Here is a 25,454-nt window from a genome sequence, read left to right as displayed (position 1 = left end):
TTGCTGCTGTAGCCACTAACACATACAAAAATACGCACACAAACAAACACACACATACGCACACGATTATACTGGATTGTAGTGAAACGCTTCGTGCAGCTACGAGATACAATATTCAAATTCACGATTACAAAATTACGATTATACGTATTCATGTGGTCTAAGGATATTTTGTGTCACGTTAGGGTACATTGTATACAGGGTCCATCAGAAAACTTCCCCAAACTGGAAGACAACTAATAATAAAAAAGTAATACTTAGGATTACCTACAAAAGAATGGAGAAAGAGAATATTAGTATTTAGATGGGATCGGTATACGTTTGGAGAGGATGATAGGTGAGTGTGAGGCCACAGCAGTGATGCGATCACTCATAGCAAGGAATTTAAAAGAGTACAACCAGGATATACACGTATTTGTACACGTTCGTGAATTTCGAGGAATCTTTCGACTGAGTAAACTGGGAAAAACATTTCATCATTTTGCAGGAGACAGGAGTAACACAAGAGAAATAGGCGATTCATTTCAAAACTCTCTGTCTCACACTGCACAGGTGCGGAGAAAGAATGGAGAATTGGGCTGCGTAGTGTTAGGAAGAGGGGTGAGACCATATATTACCTGTTCTTTTCAATATATATGCGGAGGAAACGGCAGGAGAGCCACGGAAAGGACAGAAAACTGGAGTGAATGCGGATTTGGGATCCTTTGAAATCAGTTAGATTTGCAGATGATCAAGCGTTAGCTAGTCAGTCAGCCGCCAAATAGATTCAATCGTTATTTTGACGCATCGAATAATCAGTGTGATTGATATGGGACGAAAATGAGTTATAAAAAACGAAGGTAGTGAAAATCTTCATAAAAAGGGAGACTAAAATAAACATTACATTTGTGGGAACATACCCTAGAACAAGTATTGAATCGCGTCCAGCGTAGAGGAGCTAGATTTGTAAAAACGTTATCATAAACTTAGTAGCGTATCCAAAATACCAGAGCAGCTGGGCTGGGAATCACTCACGGGGCGAAGGTTAAATTACAGATTGAAGCTCTTGCATAAATAAGAAGGACGACTCTTTAACAATGATGCTGAAAATATATTATTACCCCCATAACACTACGTCAGGGAAGATCATGTCAATTTAATTTGAGATTAAGCGGAGAACAATTTGATTTAAGATGTAATTTTTCCGACGAAAGATAAGGGATCAGGATAACATTGTCCGACCGCAGTACGGATAAAAATATTCGGGTGAAAATTAGTCTACTGTGTATATGTACCCCCTATTACACACCCTACCAATGGCTTGCAGGGTACTTATAAATATAAAATAAGTGCAACGTTACAACTTATAAGGAAAGGTTTTGGATGAGTACGGTTAGAGTGAAGGTGGGGACGTAACGACAAGATTTACATTAGATAGAGAATATTTTCCAAAGGGCCGGAGTTGAGGTCAGGCACATCAAGTGAAGATTTAAAGAAACGACTAGTGAAAGCTTTAACATGGAGTGTAGTTATGTACGCTTAAGAAACTTGGTCATTGAGGTAGGAGGAATAGTTCCAATTGGAGGTCTTTGAGATGTGGGTGTGGAAAGGAATGGAAAAAATTTAATGGAAGGAAAGGAAAACAAACGGTGAGGCTCCTTTAAGAAAGAAGAGATGGAAGAAATTAGAGGACAACGGCACAGGTGAATGCAAAAGAAACTGAGAGGTTATGAGCTCCTTCAGATGGTGACAGAGGGGAGAATGTTGGAAAATTAGAGCAGAGGGACGAATGTGATAGACAGTCAGATGATTTGAAAGGAGTTAGAAAGTTTTTAGAGCTAAAGATTGAGTTATTTTTATAAAAAATGAGTATCACGGGGCCCAACAATACGTAGTTTCTGAAATATTAATTAGGGCTTAAAAGTATGATATTGTGTGGTTCAGGGGCCCACTAAGAAACTACCCTAAGCCGGAAGACTACTAATAATATTAATGAACGGTAGATAGCAATGAAAATACCAAATACAACTTGGGCGTTTCAGGTACTCCGAAAAACGTTTCAAAATTTCGTGAAAATCATGCTATGGCAGTGTCCTAGAGAACACGCTACGGTTGGCAAACCTGCCACCGTCTGAACAAACACACACGCGAGAAGTCATCGCGCATCAACTCTGGATCCTTTCGGTCGGATTAATATTTGGGGACGGCAATTTGCATGTCTCCGTCTGGCCACGTCGTTCCCCCCTCATATGGAGGGAGAGAGAGAGAGCGACGGACGAGGGATAAAGGGCGTCGTCGGGGGAGGGGGTTGTGGAGGAGGAGAACAAGAGACGGAGGGAGGAAAGAACAGGAATTGATTGGAGGGATATTATGTCCGCCGCCGGGCCTCCCCCAATATCACCGTCCCATTCCTCTCTATAAAGCGGTGGAAGGGCGAGGGGCGGGGGACGAGTTGTGGGGAGAGAGAAAGAGAGAGCCGGCCGGCGGGGCGCATGGGATCTGAATCCCGAGGGCCGTCGGGCCCATTCCCGACAGTCCAATTCTGCGAAAACGATCCAGCTCAAATAATCCGAAGAGGAGGCGGAGGAGGAGTGGCAGGGGGAGGTTCATATGCACGGGATCATTTCGGGCAAATCGCGAAAATATCACTCAGACTCAATTACATTTGCCTCCATCTCGAATTCGTTTAATTAAATCCACAGCGGATCGGGGTTTGCGATTCCGACTATGCCTCCACCGGGTATTTTGGAAAACACTTCATTTTATTTCGATCAGATTTATTAGCTGCCGATCGGCAAAACGTAAGCCGAGTATCAAAAGCAGACCTCCACACTGGGTCGGCAGAGGATCGCCCCCGTTGGACAAAAAGGTTGTGCAGGGGGGAAGAGGGAGGGGGCAGGTGGAAGCTATACGGACGGCGTTTAAAATTTAGCATTTTTTTGGCTAATTTAATACCCGTGCAAGGAAGTCCAGACTTCTCTCTATTCTGCCTGGGCGATGCCCATAAATATTACACGGACACGGTTGATGGGGTCAGCAAGGTTCATTTACTCTTATTGAAACCGGTACTCAATGGATTTCAAGAGCCGAGTACGCAAGTTTTTCATCGTGAGAGTAAAAATTTCTCCGCTCGTCTTCTGAAAGAGCAGGGAGACCTATCATACTGAGTAAAATTATTTGGATATATTTTCATTGTGGGTTGGGAAATAGACTTATTAATATATTGATTGTATTCTGCCACTTAAGGTATCTTTTGGATAGACGCACACACTATCCACCGCTTCATTAATAGTCCTGGCCTTACAAGACATCACGTGACATCCTATATTTAAATAAACCCTCTATTTCCACAGACATTCTGCCTCCCTTTATCCCATACAACATGTCCATTCTTTGCCTCCCCTTTCATCTCTTGCCGAAACGCTTTCCCCACTATCACGGTCTTCAACAGTACATCGCCAATCGAAACGCTCTGAATCCACTTTTCTTGACGAACTTAGTTTTTTTCCAAAAAAATTCCCCCTTTTATTCACTACCATGAATACTACTTCTTCGTTCGTTTTCATTTCTACGTATTTTATTTTTTTTTCCATTCGTCATTGAACACCGATATCACAAAAGCCTTCAATATACGCCTACGCAATTTTGCTTCAAAGACCATGTTTCCGCACTGTGCGAAACTATGCTCCAAATCAAGTTTTTTTTCTATTTTTTTTCTTTTCATTATCACTCTATATCTCTGTCATCAGTTCTATTCTCCTGTTAAAAGCTTCTTTGTCTAACTTAATTCTATTTCACATGTCCCTAATACTTTGACCATCATCGTCGAAACCACTTCCTACATAGTCTCAATTACTTTAGTTTATGGCCTCCCATATAACATTTTTAACCTTTCTATTTTTCGAAAACCTCTTTACCTTTTTAAAGTCAGGAAAATTTTATAGTTTCAACAATAGTTTGTGACGAAAATAGTTCTAAAAATATTAATCTATAATCATTGCACACAGGACGGAAGCATTACGTTACCTACTATATCCTCATAAAGTCTCACCCAAGGGGTTTTGACTAGATGCACTTCAAAGTTTAGATTATGCATGATCGATCGTGGATAATTATTTATTATTGCATTGCATTACATTATTTTTTACTCATCCTCGATTGAAACGTGATATTTTTTATGATTCAATTAAAATAATATAATAGGAACTAAATTAATGAATATAAAAAGATTTGTTCGGGCATATTCATTGGAAAGGTCACACGACCTTCTGGGCAGATAGCCCACCCCGGGACCATAATTTATCATACTATTTATGTAGAAAAAAAATGAAAAGTGAAAAGACTTCCATATTTCAGTTTTCACCGCGTTCGTCCCCACTACGTATTGCCCCTCAGTTCATTTATCATTTATCACTTATTCAAACCTGATTCCCTACAGCGAACTTGATAACTAAAACAGGCCGAGTTTTATAGCGCCGGAGTATGAAAACTTCATCCGATTGTTTCCGGACTCAACAGTGCATTCATCTACGTCAGAGCTACCCCTTCTTCATTTGCAAATATTTCACGGAAATTCGAGCCTCAGCGGCAAACTATTTATCTTTTTCTAAAAAAAAATTGGGGTATAATCGCAATTCCATGTTTTCCTCCCAGAGATCTGTTATTCTTAAGGCTCTTTTGATTATTAAGAGACGAGGTGAAACCTCCTACACTCTCTCATATAATATGCACACCCACTCTCTGCTCAAAATCGAAAAAAATTAATCATGCATTAGCCATTTATATCAAACTTTTTCTTCGCGCCAGATTTTTCTTTGGGAAAATTCTTTGTACATGAAACCCTGCCCTCTTCGTTCAACGAAAGAATCCGTTCCCTGAAACCAATAGTTTTGGTTCTATCCCTGTACTTTCAGCTATTGTTCGCCTGCCCTGATAACTATCATACAAAAACTACGGAACTTCTTTGCAATTTTTCTCATCAACGCATCGCAAACATTACCCATAGGATTTCTACATGCATTTATCTTAGCGACCGAGACTGAGAGCTACGGAAGTATTAAAGGAAGACTTTGGAGAGGAGTATGTAAATGAATATTTACATTGACGTCAAGAGGCAATGGAACTACGTGCGACTACGTGATGAAAATGTTGACGGTGGTACCACCCAATTGTAATATATATTCTAAGAGTGAACACGGACGCCAAGTTCTACATGAAACTGCTGCAGCCTTAAATTGCATGAATTGTCCCGGGAAGAACAAATTAATTATCTCAGGAGTTAATTGGAGGATTTCTCTCTTTGTAAAAAAGAATGGAAGGACTTCATTATGTAATATACTCACACATCAACCACATATAACACGGTTTAGATCTCATCCGATGGGATTGGTTTATCATAATTTAAATACGAAGAAAAAATAAACTTAATTCAAAGAATATTTCATGCAAAAACTGAGTTATCTTCTTTTATTTCGTATTGAAAATCAAACTATAAGCCTGCTGCAAAACTTACTGCTAGTTTAGAGAGGATTTCCAAATTTAATTCAGCTTTCATATATATATATATATATATATATATATATATATATATATATATATATATATGTGTGTATATATATGGTACACACACACACATGAATACACACTAGAAGACTTACATCACACATACCCGAACAACCATCTGTATTTCCAGTACACTTCGTCTATTTCCGGACGATGACGCAATATATTGGGAAATAATTGGTCATAAAGATAGATTTTCATTAGCTGACGACCTAAATGCAATTCAAAAGTAGTGCGAGACATGGAAGCTAGAATTAAATTTGAATAAATGTGTTTCGACAAATTTTTGGATAAAAAGCATTTCACCCGAAAACAACCAATAAGAGGAACCAACATGGCACTCGTGAATCAGTAAAATACTTGGGTGTAACGATAACTATGGATATGTCGTGAGGAAAACACATTGGTGAAATTTGCAGGATAGCTAATTAAAAGTTAGTATTAATAAAAACAATACCTGGGAATTGTAAGGAAAGGGCCAAGGAGTTTTGTTATTTCACGTTAGTTAGGCCCCACCGTGAGAATGCTGAAAGTGTATGGGATGCTCATGAAGTAGGCTTAATTTCGGAACTAGATCAAGTGCAACGTAGAGCAGCTAGGTTAGAGAAAAATTATTATCAACAAGGTAGCAGTGTCACGAAACTATTGGAAGAATTAGGATGGGAGCCACTAGTTAACCGTAGGCTTAAACACAGGTTAAAATTTACTCCGTTAATTTGAGACAGATTAATTATCCGAGGATGTTAAAGACATACTACAGGCCCCGACTTACTATGGTAGATCAGATCATCAACGTAAAATCAGGGAGATTTATTGTAGAACGGATAGATTTAAAATATTGTTTCCTCGTACTATTAGAGATGATAATAGATATAACAGCAACTGCGGAGGAGGTAATTAGAATTTGTAATGCATATATTTGTCGGTATCCGGCATTTTATTCTTTTTATTCAATAGACCCATCTTTTTAATAGTTCTACAGCATGATTTAATTACACCTATCCTCTTACTGAATATTGTTGCATGTAAGTACTTTCTTTCGTGTGATGAAAATTTATCAAGTGCATGGTCAAAATAATATTTCTGCAGAGGGAACATGATATGGTTTTTTATGTGGTTTTATTCTGTTTTACGGGTGGGGACCTAGCACCCCCCGGCACACGCCCCTGCGGCACCTTGCCGGGTATTATGTAGAAGTAGATAGATGTGTGTGTATGTGTGCATGCTACTACATGTCATCCAATAATTTGACACGGCAAAACAGTTAACTGCTCATTTAAATGCAACAAATAAATAAAATCATGGTTTATATGATACGGTTGTCCCTACCATCTTTATCGGTGTAAGAATCAATAGTCATTTTTCTCAAACTTATGAAGACGGAAGAGACGAGCAAAATTAAATATTTCTTTTTCTATGGTATGTCCCTTTTCATGAGGTTTGTGTTTAATTTTCACATTATTGTGACGATAAATGTTCTAAATCTTTTTCTCCTTTGCCTTCAAAAATTATTTGAACATGACAAACAGACGTACACAAACTGAAGTAGCACAAGAATAGCAGTGATGCGGAGGTACCCATCCGGAACCATTTTGTCGATGGTCAGGGGGGAGGGGGAGTGTTGGAGCACGGGAGCACCAAGCCGTTGAGGGATGGGGCAACTAATGGCGGAGGAATAACGGAATGCGAAGGTTTAAGATCACGAACAAAAATCATGGGTTGCAGATGGAAACTTCAGGATTCTCAATCACATTAATTATGCATACCTCATTATTTAAAAAAAAAGCACCTCTAATGCACACGGAGGGGATGTCAAAATTATGATGGCTTAACGACGACAATGGTGGATGAGAAAATGCATAGTTGAACAGGGGGTGATTATATGTCCGCACAGGATTCGCTTACGGACGTCATAGAAATGTATATCGTTCCGCCTTCCCGAGCTCATTTCGCCAGTGAAATTAGCAGTAATTTTTCAGTGGGCGGGTCACCAACCTCTTCGTACAATCACCGCTAATTTGGAGGACCTATAATTTCCTGGCATTATTTTCTTAACCGTTGCATTCGAGTGTTCCTTCTCTTTCCCGGAAATCTCGCCAACGGTCAAACTCATGTAGGACCACGCATTGCTCGTTTCTGAGCTTTGAATTTCGAATTAAATGGGTAACTTCACATTTGCATCGAATTATTCCGGATATGTGAGATTCGCCGGTGTTATTACGATATGACTTCAATAGGGAGCGCAGTTATTCAACCTTGTTCATCCACACGGGTTAAATTGAACATAGGGAGAAATTACGACTTACCGGACCCATCATCAACCTAATCCCACCTACCCAAAAAATTTCCTTTCCTGCCATTTCCTACTCTACATTAACATTTGCACAATACCTCGTAAGCCTACACAATTGCATGTGGCAGGATTGCAACGGCATCAACCTTTTGTACCTTAAATACAATAAAAACCGGGTCTCTGACGATGATAAAATCAATAGGAATGCAGTAAGCAGTTTAGGAATGGCGATGAAAGATTTCTTTCAGTCAGTGAAGCTACTGCATAAACATCCACACATTACTCTATGAAGAAGTACTTCTAAGAGATAGGTTATGTGTGACGACCTTGGAGGACAAGAGAAGAGAAAAATTGGTTGGAGACATCCTCAAGTATATTATTTCATTGAAAACAGTAACAGAAGGAAATATGGTAGGGTAGAACTACAGAGGAAATTTATTTGTTCTCCATGAATGCAAGAAGCATCCCCACACCTGATCCCTTCCTCCTCTCATAGACCACTTAATCAAATTCTCATCTTGAGAAATATAGGAGCTGTTTCCATAGAAAACCCTTGGCTTCGGTATTGTAAGTCGATTGCTGAAAAATGTTGGCTATACTTTTATATCCTCTAGTCATGGGTTAAGTGCCTTCTGATTGACCTGCAGAACGTTCATCGTTTTTCGCCTCCTAATTCGCTCTCCATTATTTCTCTTTTCACCGATACATTTCATTATTGGTTTCCACGCGTCACTGAGTAGGAAATTACAATCCTTATTGAAATTATTGCTTTGGAGCCGGATCTTAGAGGTCTTCTTAGTCGGTCTATTCGAACAATCCTGCGAGTTGCAAATTAATTTTGTCATTTCCCATAGTCATGGCTAATACTATGCTCTGAAACTGCTGACTTAAGTTGTCGTCCCAATCGGAGTTGCCTCGGGTGTTCTTTCGGTCTATTTTTAATAGTTCGACGTTTCTCACCCGCGTTTACTTCTCTATAATAACAGGGGATTTGATGGATACACGGTGTTTTTAGTCTAATCGGATTAACTTACTTACTAGCGAAATGATCGAGGTATTCGCAAAGCTGGCTCTGGTGATCAATATATCTTGTCATATCTTCCACCGGGCTATCGTTGGCTCGAAGAACAGTTTAAGGGGCAGTGAATGGTTGCAGTGCCCATTCTTCCGGAAGATCTTTCTTGGATTCTTTAGCCTAGCTGACTACCCTTGTCTGCTATGGATCGGGCTGTATACATTGGCGATGGCATTACTGCGTTGGAAAGGGTGATGATGACTTGTTGCTAGGTTAGATTGACATGAGCTGGTTTTTAATAGACTATGGATCCTAGGATACCGTATATTTTTCTTTTAATCAAGGTGACAAGGAAAGAGGTCGTTTCTCTCTATTTCCAGTGTAAATTGGATGTTGGGATGCTGTTTGTTCGTGTGTTTCATAAACGAGTCCAAAGCGTTTAATGAATAGTTCCAGGCAATAAACAAGTTGTTCACGTAACTTCAGAAGCATTTCCACCGTAGACAAATCAATTTAAGAGCCCGCTCCAAATCTATTTAACAAATTGGATGCCATTATCCACTGACCACTGAGAACTCAGGGTTCCAACTGGAAAAACTGGCTGGTCCGTGGCCGAGGCTTTTTGGGGTTTGTTGTCACAGTACATTGCTTGACCTTCTTTGAACTATCTAACACTCACCTGAACATTTGATGCAGATTCAAAATGCCATCAGCGAATGTCTCACCCAATTAACGTTGAGTGTTGATTGGTTTCGGAGAAAGAATTCATCAGAAGAAATCAAATGATTAAGTGCTGTTCATGCACACTAAATAAAGTCATATTAAGCATTAAAAACACTTCTCCATTATAGCAAGAGATATAAAAGTATTCACTGTAAGGTATGCACCTTTTATTCATAAAAATTACCCAATCATTTTATGCTCATGTCTTGCTATGTACTCCCTGTTTTTAAAATAAAAATTGGGTGACTTCAGGATGTAAATGCAACTCATACATCATCACTTGTAATTTGAATACCTAAAGTATCATTATTAGCTCCAGTATAGTATTTACTGATATTTAAAAAAATAATTACACGAAAAATGGTGGAGTTGCCGTAATTTTAATGTGAAATTATTCCTCATTGAATTCTAGCTAATTTGCGTTTAAGATGCGGAAATATTCTCTATTAACTAAATTATATTGCTTCATAAATGTTTATAAATGAACAAGTACGTTTATAGGTAGGATTACGTTTCGTAATACAATTAGTGAAGGTATGGCCTTCAGCCGTCATTACATTAATCAAATTTGAACTGGTTGATGCACAGAGTAGGGTATCAGGATCCTAAGCCACGGAGAATTTTAGCACAGCTTATGGATGCTGTCTATAAGCAGCTGAGGATTGAAATATGCAGAGTGCCCTATACCTCCGAATATCCGCATGGATTGCTCATTCCATTCCTGCGGTGGAAATCCGTTTTCCTAACCCACTACTCGCGATCCGTTATGCGTCAGCTTTTGGAGGAAGTGATTCATGAAACGGAATGCCTTCCGTCTGACTGACTGTTAAGTGGCGTGATGGGAAACTGATGGACCCCTTAAGTGAATGCACGAATTTTTACCCATGCGGACTACAGAAGGAGCGCCATGGATACGAATGGGATAGGCAAAGAATCTTTGATGCACTTGAGAGGAGTGTCCGGTTTTAACTTTAGCCATGAGAAATAAAACGAAAGATGGCAAATTCGTAACAATTAGCATTCTGCGTGCTTGACAAAATTCATATACACTTCGATTCACCGGTGTTTTTGGTTGATTCGTGTTAGAAGAGACCTCGAGGGTCTATTGAGATAAATTAGGAACAACCTATATGCTCCATATGAAAGGGTACAGGTTTACCTTTTCTCAAACTGGTTACATTCATGCTGGAAGAGTAAAATTATTTCCATTTCCAGACAAGCAGAATAAAAACAATAATACTTTAGATAGGTTAAGAGTATTACAAAATGTCGAAAAAATGAATGATTTTCATAAAACCAAGTTTGATTTTCTCCTCATGTCTATACGCTACGAGTTAAAAGGCGCCCAATATTGTCAAATACATTCCTCATTCCTCAAGGCATTCGAATCACGTGTCAGATTGGGGGTTTAGTAGCATGGACAATAATATACGCCATTGCACTCGATACCCATTGACCGAAAAGCTCAACAACAGACTGAACAGGCTAATACAAAGTTACAAATACAACCTAATTAAATCCATAATCCTTGGAATAAAAGTAATTGAGGTTTATGTGATTGGATTACAGTTCACACATTCACTCGTTCGGAGGAGGAAGGTGAAAGGACTGAGCGTCTAATCCGACCAAGTTTTAATAAATGGATTATGAACTTATAAGTATACTCAGCAGAAAGAGAAATAGTGACAGAACTCATTTGGAAATAGTTCCCATTTGTTGTCGCAAAACAAAAAATAGTAACATATAATTGAATCGCTCTGTTTTGAAATATATACTGGTCTTTTTCAGCTTCCACCACAGAAATTTCTATCCTCGAACAATTTCTCGATCGCCATGAAAATCTTCTATATTATCGATAATCATTTCCTGCTGTCGGTCAGCATTATCTGACTTCTCATTTTCAAAGATGAGAAACGTTAGCAAAGTCGTGAAATTGCGAAAAGTATCAGTGAATGGAGGAACAATTTTATGAAGTGTACGGTTTCAGGTTGTGTTTACTAGTTCGACGAAGTTTAGAAATATAGCGATTATCGATCGGTCTCTTTTTATCCAAAAACCTACGTTAAACGGTAGAATGCTACAAAAAAATAAAAATAATAAATGCTCATCAGCAGGGAGAGAAAGTAAATATTTTCTGATTCCACCGGAAAATGTTAACATGCACCTAATACGCTTTTTTATTCAATATTCTGCTTAATAATTTCGTCACAACTTATTACAGGACTCATCTAAGATTCAATCGTGGGCTTTTCCTTCTGTAACGTCTACTTCTTAAGAAAATGCCTTTCAAATTTGACGATTATTCGATTTCGTAAATATAAGGCCACTTTCGTTAGTTTCCTTTTTCCTCCGATAGTTGTCTCGCCACGAGTTCAAGATCACGCTAGCGTCACGATCCTCCGGTTACAAGGCTGTTGTTTAACTTGTTCGTTCATTAGTTTTACTAGGTTAAATCTTACTAACATGACTTTTTCCCCGGTTGCAATTTCCCCCGGTGACTTTTAGATTTTTCGGCTTAATCAACTTTTTTTTGGTTCCTTTAGTGAAGTTTTTATATTTTGTTTTATCTCGTCGAATAAACGACATTCACAGTTTCAACCTGATCTTACTGGAGAGCAAAAAGGTCTGAGTAGAATTCGTTCGGTTTGCTTAGTCCCATGAAAAAAAAAACTCGAGACTTTTTTGCTGGGAGTATTACGCGCAAAGGAATCAACCGCGAGGCTGGTGGGTTCGAGGTGGTGGAGGGGGGAATTGTATAATGTCTATTTCTACTTTTGCGCGTACGTCACACTTGCGAGCAGATAGGTCGGCTTCAAGGGGTCGTCCTCTCGTGTAATTGGGTTTTCGGGTGGGGTTTAAGTGTTAATTTGATCCTTTGAAACACACGTATCCCAATTATGCAGTATGCTGGGTTCCCTATAATGACGTTTTCTCACTCAGGTTTTCCTCCATTTTGTCGTTATCCGTTTCCTTCGATTCATTTTTCGCATTTTCACGTTTTCTCTTCACTCAGAACCCAGTTTCACTGTCCCATAACGTGTCGGAGGGTATGGGTAAAATGCTCAAAATTAATTACACTCCGTAAGTATATTCATTTCTGCAAATTAAACTGCCGAGTACTAACGTGTCATAGATGAGAGTGTTAATTCATCGTCCGCAGCTCTTCTTGGTGATAACAAGAGGAAAGACTCAGAAGATGGCGGAATTCGTAAACATCACTAAAGACTTTACTCGTGTTTTGCCATTCCAAGTACTATTTTCACAAAAAATACATCGTAATACTATATTTTAATTGATTGTGGTCTCATCAATTCGAAGATCTGCTCTATCCAGGGAAAATAATTATTACTTTCAGTCACTAAATTGATTTCCATTAAATTTTTATAGTTAAAGAGGGTAATCTAGAGATTTGATAATGGAATAATGGCAAGAGGTGTATTTAGTTTAATATTTAGTTTTATATTTAACACTTACGCAAACACTTTTCTGCTTGCACATTGCCCCCCATACAGCATAGTTGGACTGTAGAAGCTCACAGTTCTCCCAACACTGAAAAAATAAGTTAAAGAAATATTATACATAAGGAGAATATTCAGTTTAAAGAATGAATATATTAAAAAAGTCAATTATAAGCATATGATATGAAAAATAAATACTTAGAAAAAACTGAATTGGTCTATGATTGGAAAATATCAATATCACTTTAAAATGCCATAAAAATGGAGTAATTGTAAGACTAATGGCATTTCTTTTTTATATTTAAATTTAATCTTACCGTTTTTAACTCAAGACATTCATATTGTTAAATAAAGATATTTTAAATCATTCATTTTATGTTCATTCACATTATTTATTTTCCATTAAATGAGTGTCAATTAGACAAATAATGTCTTTAGGTTACAAAATCTGCATCTCACTCATCTGGCTACCTCCAATACAAATACGGGCATTTTCCTCCATCATCAATGCTATTATTATACCACCAAAACCTTTTAATTTCATTCGCAAGGTTTGTGATGCATAAATTGCTTAGGTGTACATTTCTGGAGAAAAAAAATCATAGAAAATTCTCATTTAAAATTTATATGCAATGCATAAAAACCATTAAATATTAATGTTGTTGGCGTACTCTTTTGATTGATAATGATATATTAAATGGTTTTCATGCGTTGTCATGCATAAACAGTTTTGTTGTTACTATGGCAATCACAAATCTAACTTTCTCGAACGTCCTCCGAGAGGCTAGCATTTTAATTTATTCCATTTTAATATAATTCACCACAAGTAATAGACCAAATTAGAAAATAATTATTACGGGGCCTGGTATTCATGTCGTATTTGGTGTACAGCCGGAATTAAGAGGAGAAATTTGGTCTACAAGAAAATTTACCTTTTGAATGAGTTTACTGAGGCACTGCTCATAGATACTAGTATATCAGTCTGCCTTGTTGCAAAAATACAATGAATGCTGCTTAAAATGATTGACATACTAACGACAGAATTAATCGAGACCAAAGAAACGACTTTGAAAGAAGGAATGTGCTCGAAGATCATCAGCACTCGCTAAAATTCAAAATCATTGAGAAAGTGCATGGAACCTTCATAGCAGTTTTCCATGTATTTATGCAAGAGAGATGTTGGAGTCCGATAAGCGTAAATGAAGTGAAAATGAGACTTTTCCCAATACGACTAATTAGATAACTGCAAGTCATGAATGCTAAATGATGTACAAAAATTAGCAATACTCGCAGTCTTTTTAAAAGTAAAGAGAGAATTTTCCGAGCGCAGGTCTAATTAGCTAACTGCAACCAAGTCATGGATGCTAAATGATAAACAAATTTAGCAATACTCGCAGTCTTTTCATAAGTAAAGAGAAACAATTTGTTGTCCAAGAGCTGTCACATACATCTATGGTTCTTCGGTTAGGGCAAGTAAATTTCATTTTCCAATAACTTTATATATAGTTATTTCAAACTATTCCCTAAACTCTAGTTTAGAAAAAACTCACCCAAAAGTATTCCTATTCCATATTTCAATTTTTCCAACTGAAAACAACCAAGTAATCGTTGGTTCTTCTGGAGGATTGAATTAATAGATAAACTGTCCACACAAAAATATCATTCACCATTCTTACGAAGAAAACATTAATATGAATGTCATTGGAATATATCTAAAACCATCTAAATAATTTTTTAAATCCATGGCAAATATTGTCAGATTATTTAAATACTTAAGTAGGTCAAACTTTCTATATGAATTGGCTACATTGCTCAAACTTTCATAACGCAACGGAAACATATTTACTTCATTATGATAAAATACAATATTTAATTAAAAAATGTTATATATATACGCGCGCACACACACACACACACACACACACACACACATATATATATATATATATATATATATATATATATATATATATATATATATATATATATATATATATATATATACATATATACATACACATACATATACGTATATATATACTATATATATATATATATATATATATATATATATATATATATATATATATATATATATATATACATATATACATACACATACATATACGTATATATATACTATATATATATATATATATATATATATATATATATATATATATACATATATACATACACATACATATACGTATATATATACTATATGTATATGTGTATACATATATGTATACATACACACACACGTATACAAATACACACAGACTTGATGTAATTAAATTAAATTACGCACCAAAAAATGACAAAAAAACCTTGAAAACAACGTACAGAGCAGCAAACCGAATGAACCCGAATCAAACCAGTGGAATATTACACAGCGACAGTCATCCAAACAGCAAATAAACATCGTTCTCTTCATTAAATTACTAAATTTACAAACTGCACAGGTAAGTTTATATTTGCCGTTAGCATTGTTACCCGAGACTTTTTTATAAAATACTTTCGTACGTTTCTGAACAATTCATTGCCATTTTCCATAAAGAAAAACACATTGAATAATTGAATAAAATAACTTTTAATATCTTGTATATGAAAATTAATAAAATTGAACATTTTAATCTAATGGGATTCCACATGGTTATACTTTGTTTTGAGCATCTTTAGGTGCAACTATCTTCATCATTTGATAATAATACTAAAACAGTGATATATAGTGCCCGATGAAGATTTTAGTCATTTTTACTATTCCAACATTCAAAAAAACCATGCATGCTATGCTTGAGGAAACTGATTTAAAAAGGGACAAACCTCCTTATTATAAATAATAAATATACATACAATTTTGAAAAGTATCTATTAGGATTGCATGTCTATATGAAAATATATAATTAAATACAGAAATTTGTTGCGAGCAAATCAGTCAATATTATCTTTGGACTAACGAAGACACTAACGGAGAAGAAAAGAGAGAGTTGTCTGTAGAAACACATACGTTGAAGGTCGATTTTGACCACATGATTCGTCTTTTTCATCTGCAGCTTACCACTGCAAGCCACCGCGAGAGGATGTGTGGTACAGGATGCTGGGTCAGCAGCCATTAGAGGTAGCCAACGGTTGGTTATTAGCATTTAGCATCAATTAAGTTTCAGTAAGTTCGAATTGTCGTACGTGACATTCCCTACTGATGCGGTCACGAATTGTGCGAGGGGAAATGGATTCCTTATATCGATCTGTCCTACAGTCGATTTCCCTTAACCTCTCGGTGTGGTTTTGCCTGCCAATGCAATCCAGAGCTAGAGAATTATTCTCCACTGTTTCTGCGTTAGACCTATGCGTTTTGTAATTATCCACCCGGTTAAATGGTGCATAAGACCTTTTTACTTCTTTTAGTTACCTAACAAATATTTCCAAGTAATTGAAATGCTTTCTCTTCGTTCGTAATTATTTTAACCACATCAAGCAGGTTTTTTTTCATAAGTTTATCTGGGAGGCCTGGTGTTTTCGAGCATGGTCCCAAATACTCGGGTAATTTTTAAGCAAAGGACTCCTATTAGACCTAATAATGTAAGGATTTTTAATCAATATGATGAGCTTATATTGGAGTATTATGTTGTGTGGACGTGGATAACGATAGAAAAATAACTTTATATCGAGTAAAATGGATTTCTGTACACATTACACACAAAAAATGTGCGGATCATCCTTAAAGAAGCTAGGTTTCATTACACGGGTCACAGGAAAAGGCAGAGAAAAATTGTTAGACAGGTGCTACTGCGTCCTAGTTAGATCACATTCAAAACCCCCGGAAAGTATTTGGGATCCATGTGAAAAAAAGTTCATTAAGGAATTGGAAAAGTTTCAGAGAAATCCCGCTAGGTTTGTCGAAAAAATTGCAAGGAAAAGGTTGCGAGCAAGTAAGCAAGATAGCAAGCAAGAAAGCAAGCAAGCAAGATAGTAAGAGATAGGAGGCAAGTAATAAAATGTTCGAGAAATTAGGGGGGGAGAAATCATGGGAGACAAGTTACTGTTAGACTTTTAGCTAGTCTAAGAATACCTGTGATTTCGTGTGGCACTGAGGGAATTATTACGGTCCCAATATATATATATATATATATACACACGAGGGTCAACCGGAAAGTAGTACCCGTTCGTGCCGCATGAAGTGCTGACGACGCGAGTAGCCGCTGGACGAGGTCAGATAGCTTCAGTGGCTTGTCTGCCTTCTCTGAGCCAAGTTGCGTGACGCTAGCATTGCCTGTGTTGTTTCTGTGATTGTTTACAATGTTTAAAAAAATTGAGAACGCCGCCAGTTGTGAAGTGAGGGCAGTGATTAAATTCCTCAATGCAAGAAACGTTCGCCCATGTGATATTCATCGCCAATTAAAGGAGGTGTATGGAGACAATGTAATGGACGAGTCGTCTGTTCGGCGGTGGTGTCGCAACTTCAACATGGGGAGGTGGAACACACACGAACAATTGTTCATGAAATTGTTAAACACCATCTGCATTATGCAAAAATTTGTGCAAGATGGGTCCCTCGCGTATCTCAATGAGCTGGCGGCGAAGGACTATGCAGCAGGAATACAGAAACTTGTCACACGTTATGACAAATGCCTTAATTTGCTTGGAGATTATGTTGAGAAGTAGTTTAAAGTATCCTCTTTCAAATAAAATTTTTTATGTTTGTTAATATTTACTTTTGTGCCTTTATTTCACGAACGGGTACTACTTTCCGGATGACCCTCGTATATACCCCATTACCTTCGAGTCTATTATGGCCTAAAGCAGCATACTTATTAGCTGCTGAGTGGGGACATTTAAAAATGTCTGAAGTTCGAAAGTTGTTCAACTGGTTCTTGAAAAACCCTGAGCGTTGCAGTAAAAAGTTGTATGAGAACGTTGCAGTTTTCGATTTATCTTTTTATATAGTATAGGATATCTGCATCTATATACTATATTCAAATACAGGTTAAATAACACAAATAAATGCCTATCTACGTAATAAAAAAATGAGTGATTTCGAGTAAAGCCTGAATTCAGTTTTTTTTCAATAAGAAATGTCTGAATGTTTAAGTATCATTTTGTTACGATTATGATTACTTATGCATAGCACAAGAGTTTTGATTTAGTCTCTTGTAAAATGTAATCGCTGTTTAAAGTTTTAACGTGGAGTTTATAATTTTAGGTGGATATTACTGATAGGTCTGATTTTATAAACAATTCAAACTATTCATTTGTGGTACTGAATATTTCAACTGACGTAAGTTTTTAAGTTAATGAGTGATTTAATGTTCAGTTTGGACTATATCATATAGTAATTTATACACATAATGATTTTTGGCATTAACCAAAGGTTAAATTCAACCTTCAGTTTCAGGGAGACGTCATAAAATTGGGCTGAAGTAGTGATACCTCTCTCGTTTCATTCTGGTGCCCTATCTGCCAATGTAATTTGGGACCATAATGATTACCTGCTTGTCACTAACAAACCTGATTGCGTACTACAGCTTTCCAAAGGCCTCCTTCTGGGCTACTTTTTCCGTGACTCAACAAAATACCATGTAATTCCTCCTCCATATCCGTCACACTTACTCTTTTCTCGTGACAATGACAGGATTTCCTGGGAAGAGTAAGGAAGGGAATATGCTATCTGGCGTCATAGAGAAAGTTAAGAGATACGAAGAACAGAAGGAGGAAATAACGAAAGACAAAATGAGGAAGCGTAATCGACGCGTAGTAAAAAAATACTTTTTCAGGGCCATCCAAAAGGATATGGTTCCAAGTATCAGGAAAAAGGTCACCTTCAAAGAAAGATTTACACATGATGGATATATTGAAGGCCGGTTTAGATGACATCCGAGACGGGACGGGGGAGAGAGAAAAACTCAATTAATGGCGTCAAAATTGGGCTGTAAAATACGATTTCTTCAACAGAAAGGATATAACAGACATACAAGGTTGTTTAAATTACTAAAAACCTTTGGAATGCCAGCATTTAGATGTGCCTATCCAAGATTCGTTTAAATACCACCTAATAATTTTTGACTGACTGTGAAAGTTTATATTTAGCATGAGCAGGAAAAACATACCTCTTTTAAATTTTGTTTAAGTTCAGTTTGAATACATCCAAAATACTACCAGATGTAGAAAAATATGATCAGAAGAATAACGGTGCGGTTTCTTGCTGTAAAAAGTTCACATTAATTCTTTCATGAAATCGCATTACAGTATATACTTGGCTTTTACTTGAACTTTTAGTGGTATATAGGATAAAATAAAGCAAAATAAACTAGATTCCCGAAACTTACCAGATACAAAAGGTTTCTAACAAAAAAGAATGAGTGATATTGTTATAATTCTCACCATAAAGTATATTTCATTTGGATATTAGGATATATTCTATCGTTTCAGGCTTCACTTCGTGGAAGAAATAATATCCATACTAAAAAGAAAGACTCGTACTTTTCCACAGATTTTATTATACGGTACGGTATGCCGCAAGTCGGTGAAACGCGTTGTACCGTATAATAAAATCTGTGGAAAAGTACGAGTCTTCCTTTTTAGTATGGATATTAGGATATTATAACATACCTGTATACCCAACATGTATATCTATATATCTAGACATATATATATATATATATATATATATATATATATATATATATATATATATACATATATTGTACAACAGCCAAATGAAAGTATTGAAACAAAAAATTATATTGAAGACTTTATCTCTGGTTTAAATTTAATTGTTTTAACCCACGTCCATCTTTACCTTACCTATGTACACCAAGGCCAATCTGGACTACCTTCTCACTTAACAACAATCAATACAATGGGTGGTTTTGACCTTGTACTAATCTCTTAAATAATTTTTCATGACAATTCAGGGTACGTGTCTAGTTCCTACCTCTCCCCACAACCCCGAAAACAATTTATGACACCCTGAAATACCATTGGATTGATTTTGCCTTAAAAATCACCCATCTGAGTTCCAAGTATTAAGTACACATGACAAATATTTATTAATTCACAAAATCAAGTAGTCGTATTCAAACTATTTTAAAAGCAGTTTTTCGGACGGTCCCTTATGATAATTTATACCTAAGTATTGAAGAAACGTTTTACTTCTTTCTTCATTTCTTCGTAACTTCTGCCTGCCTTAATGCGTCTAAAAATTCCGCTATCTTGCCTTACTCTTATCTGCTTTCCCAACGTTTTCCCTTCCATCACAGCCTTCAACATACCACTACCTTTCACTATTTCCTCCATCTACTTCCTCTGCCTTTTTAGGATTTCACACGATGATTTCTCATCGGCCACGCGATTAAAAACCTCTGTGTTTGTCATCCTCTAAGTCAAATCATATATTTTCCTTTCTCCATTTTCAGCCACATCTCAAAAGCCTCCAATTTACGCTCGTCCTCTTGCCTCAAAGACTGCGTCTTACATCCATAAACCACTTCGCTCCAGCATTAAGTCCTTTCTGATCTTTCCCTCACATCTTTACTCAGTGTGCCCGTAATCAATTCTCTTCTTCTCCTTGCAAATTGCTCCTTTGCCAACGTAATTCTTCTCCTAATGTCTCCATGATAATACCCCTTTTTCCTAATCATAATGCTAAAATACATGAGCTACTCCGCCTTCTTTAAATATTTACATGTTTAATATTCAACGTCAATGAATCAGGCGCCAGGGTGAAAGGGAAGCCTTCCATGAATTCCTTAGCTTAAGTGTGCTTCTAAATAAATGCAGAGAATGGCCTCAAGGAAGAGAGAGGGAATAATGCAAACGCCCTTTTTACCTTTTTTTTCAAAACCCTGTTTCATTATAATACGCGATGAAATATAAATCCTTAATCCAGTTCATCTGTCAAAGGGGTGGAAGGAGATAGCATATCATGAAATAGATTAATAATATTTCGTCAAGAGAGCGTTCCCTTGTAACAGGAGCCATTTACATCGGCAGACGACATTTATTTTTTTCAGAATACTTCCCACAAATTAAATCTGTGAAATAAAATGTTTTTCCCGGTAGACGAGATATTCTACTGAGCTTGCCTACGTGACATTCTTTTGTCCAAGGGAACATGTAGGCGAAGACTGATGGGGAGATGGTGTTGTGGGGAGGGGGATGGGGGAGAGTTGGGGTTAAAGTAAAGGTGAAGAGACATCTCGACATCGCTCCACGATTCATAATGGAGATTGAGAAAGGGGTAGGATAATGTAAACATCGTGCATTTACCATTCCATAGAGCGTGATTAGCCGTTCGGGAAATCTCCGTCGCGGGGCCTGCAAGAGAATCGTTTCGTAAAAGCTTTGGATTTCTCGATTTTTCAATTAAACAAGGTGACTTGTGAGGGGGAAAGGGGCGGGGGTGTGTGTCGGAGAAACGCGAGACGGGTTTTTCAATTCTTCCCCTTTCTCCAAGCCCGCAGAAAGGTCACCGGAAGAAAAACAAAACCACTTTTTTAATTATTTTTGTGATTGAATTTTGCTTTTCAGTCCTCATCCACGGTCACCCACTCTCACCCTCACTCCGTCTACTACCCCCATCGCACCCACATTCCACCTCCAATTCCAAAAATCCCCTTCTCCCGCGGGTGGGAACGAACATTTCCCTCAATCTACCCCTTCCAAGTCCCCAAGTCCCCTCCTCCTCCCCACTACAACCCTCCGAACCACCTTTCCCCTTTCCTCTCCTCCTATACTCCATCCTCCTATCCTCGGAAAAACTTTCCTCACGTTCCCCGCCCCTGTTCGGCCTGGGAAGCGACTTATTTGGAGAATTAAGCGTTTCGGTGATTGGTCAGATTGGCCGTTAGGTTCGAGCGTGTATGTATATATATTTATACATATGTGTATATATATATATATACCTATAATGTTTTTATGGTTTCGAAAATTTCATACGATATCAAAGTTGATCGACTGGAATACTTTAAGGAAGACGGATCGATTGATCCACTGATTGGATAATGGGGAGGAAAAAAGGGGAGATCGATCGATTATTGCCATCAGTCAGCCATATTTTTTTTTGCCTTCGGCGCTGCGGGCTTGGGAAGAACGAGAGGCCCCCGTTTACTTTGTCATGCACGCACGCAATAACTTTATTTTTTGTTTTTTTTTACTCATAAAAAAACGTCCGCCTCGGCCACATAGAGCCTCGATAAATCTAAGGATGCAGGTTTGTAAGCATTTTACCGCACCACGCCGCGGCGTTCGGAAAAATTCAAACGAACATTCCGATTCCCTAAAGCGAAATGTGAATTCATTTCTGCGACCTTAAAATGAAGACATTTCGCTCTACTTCTGACTGCGAGGAAATCTCCTCCCCCAAGCTGTTGGAAAAAAAGTTCGCAAGCAGGTTTTCGATGAATATCGGACATTTATTTTCGGGATCAGACCTGCATCCGTAATGACGAGGCGAAAAAGACATGGTAAAGACGGTCGAAGTGCGTGTCTTTATTTCCAATAGAAGTTAACAATAAATATTTGCAGATTTAGACAGAATATTAATGTCCTACTTGTTTACAAACTGATTTTGAAATGCCACACCATCGATTGAACAACATTACATGCAAGTATTATAGAATCCCGAGAAAGGTTTGGTTAGGTGTCTGTTTATATATGTGTTTAACATTTGGAGCGCAAAATAGAACACAAAAATTTAAATAGGAAACACGTAAAAACAGACTCACTTCATGGAAATTTTGAGCTCATATGTTTTCTATTTATAAGTTTGTGTTCCATGGTGCCGTCCAAGTGTTATATTACTACTGTGAGTGCTTTTACGTCATCAATATATACATATATAGATATATATATATATATATATATATATATATATATAAAATATCTTCGAAATGGAACGCCCTTCGGCGACACACAAATATATAAAAAACACAGATGTAGATTTTTAGAATATAGAGACACAAAGAAAGGACACTCACAATTTGTTATTTTACGTTTCGACAGCACGGCTGTCGTCTTCAGAATCGATTCTGATTCTGAAAACGTAAAATAACAAATTGTGAGTGTCCTTTCTTTGTGTCTCTATATTCTAAAAATCTACATCTGTGTTTTTTATATATTTGTATATATATATATATATATATATATATATATATATATATATATATTATTTACAAATGAATAGCATATGTATATATACACATATGTATAAACTTAACAATATCTAAGTAAAAAATAAGTGGAAAAAGGTACTGAATTAATGATAGAGAAATAGAAACACACAAAATTGTTGAGACAATTCTAAAATAGTTCTTTAAATAAATGTGACAATTTTTGAAATTGAAGTGAAATTTTTGCGTGCAATGAATATGTTTAGAAGCTTCGAGACTTGTCTTCCGAGTTATAAGGACATGATTTCTTCTTAACTTAGATCTATACAAACCAAATTTGATATCATGGTCGCCCCCCAGATTACTTTCAGGATGTATATGTCGAGGTGGGAAAATCCTTAGCTTAGGAGCTGTGAACGGGAGGTTCAGTATTATCTTTTAGTGGCATTACTTTCATTAAGTTAGTTTAACCCACTCGAAGAGGTTGAATGTTGGAAAAATAAAGTACTACCGCAGGAAGCCAAGAATAATTTAAAGCTCAAATTGATAAGAGCAAATTAAACTACTCATAACAGAGATGTTTTCGTCCACAATAAAGGGCATATGCCCATGCATGCACACAATCATATATATGTATATATATATATATATATATATATATATATATATATATATATATATATATATATATATATATATATATATATGTATATTAGCACACACACGTACAATAGCAAATCAGAAATTACATCCAATTTGAATAGGCTAATGTGCGGTTTCCAAACGCAATTTTTCTTTAAAATTAAACCTAAATATTTGCATGGATTACTTACTTTACTGCTATACAAACTGTATCCCCTTTTGACATTCTACCAAGGAAAAATCAATAAAAACACTATTGCCAAGTGTTGGTATATTTTTGAAGGTGTATACAAAGATTTGTTTTTTTTTCCTCGACGTAATGTTATTATTCTAAAACCAACTTTTTAGTTCGTCACTATCACTTTACGAGTTCAACATAAGTAATGTAGTTTTGGTTTCAAAGTGATTAGAGGCAGTATCGAGTAACCGCTACACAAAGACGCAAACACAATTATATTAGGTAATCTACCGGTTAAGGTAGCTTATGGATGAACACAGCTACTAAATACAATTTTGTGATTCCTAACAAAAATCCAGTATCCTACTCTACATCATTTATATATCAATTGAATAATCATTAGGGACATTCGAATAGCTACCTTTAATCGATGGCTTGAATTGAATTATATAATACGGTTAAACTAGATCATAAAAGAAAAAAATTCAGTGGAAAACTGATAACTTATGCATTAAACATGTAGCGTGTCCACTGCAGCACGGCATGTCCTGGCTTGTCCCCGAAGTCGGGTCGCTTAACAAGCACATGGGAAACCCAATTTTCAATCATCTCTCAGGATGGAGAAACCGCCACTGATGGGACTTTTCCATCTTATTAATTTTCGTCTCAATTGTCATTCCTGACAAGGATTGAGTGAGTCGGCAACAAAGTGTTAAAACTTCTCGGGGGTGTGCCGGAAAATAACAAGAGTAGACAAATTCTGAGGAAATATTCATTCATACGCTTATCTAAAGTAAAAATTATAATTGGATTTCTAAGGACGGCTTAAAGCAGCTCATATCTACATACTATTCAAACGCACGGAATATGGCAAAAATAACATTTCTCTCGGCATAAAAAAGGGATGAATGGTTACCTACAGCGTAAATAATTCCCGAATTTTAAAACTGATTTTTCCAAATTGTCTAAACTAAAAATCCCGGGGAAAAACGTATCCCAAATGAGCGACTTCTTCCAAAAAACTGCGGGAAATCCCTAACAGTAACTTTTAAGGGGGTCATCCGCTAATACGTATTTCAAAGGAACAAATTCGTCAATTGGTCTCGATTTGCCTCCGCGTCAAGGCGTATGATTTTTGCTCTCTAAAATTGTTGCATTAATCGACTTCTCTTGAGACAAATTTGATCGAATATGTATTTCTATAAACACATCTCTAAAACAAAGGAACTAGCGAATCCCGATACACACACACACAAACACACACACACACACACACATATATATATATATATATATATATATATATATATATATATATATATATATATATATATATATATATATATATATATATATATATATATATATGTGTGTGTATATACACATATATATATATATATGTGTGTGTGTATATATATATATATATATATATATATATATATATATATATATATATATATATGCGTATATATATATATATGTGTATATACATATA

General features: G+C 36.6%; 1 protein-coding gene across 1 annotated transcript in view; it reads right to left on the bottom strand.

The window, feature by feature from the left end:
- LOC139701098 (uncharacterized) overlaps nucleotides 1-25,454 on the bottom strand; it is a 243,025-nt gene that overhangs the window by 54,201 nt on the left and 163,370 nt on the right. Inside the window, exon 3 of the mRNA XM_071599674.1 lies at nucleotides 13,047-13,121. Within this exon, the coding sequence (XP_071455775.1) occupies nucleotides 13,047-13,121 (75 nt within the window). The remainder of the gene's footprint in view (nucleotides 1-13,046; nucleotides 13,122-25,454) is intronic.

The sequence above is a fragment of the Hetaerina americana genome, unplaced genomic scaffold, assembly GCF_022747635.1.
Source record: "Hetaerina americana unplaced genomic scaffold, ioHetAmer1.1.p SCAF_11, whole genome shotgun sequence".
Classification (NCBI taxonomy): domain Eukaryota; kingdom Metazoa; phylum Arthropoda; class Insecta; order Odonata; family Calopterygidae; genus Hetaerina; species Hetaerina americana.
The sequence above is the reverse complement of the archived record's forward strand: the minus strand, read 5'-3'. Positions and strand labels throughout refer to the sequence as shown.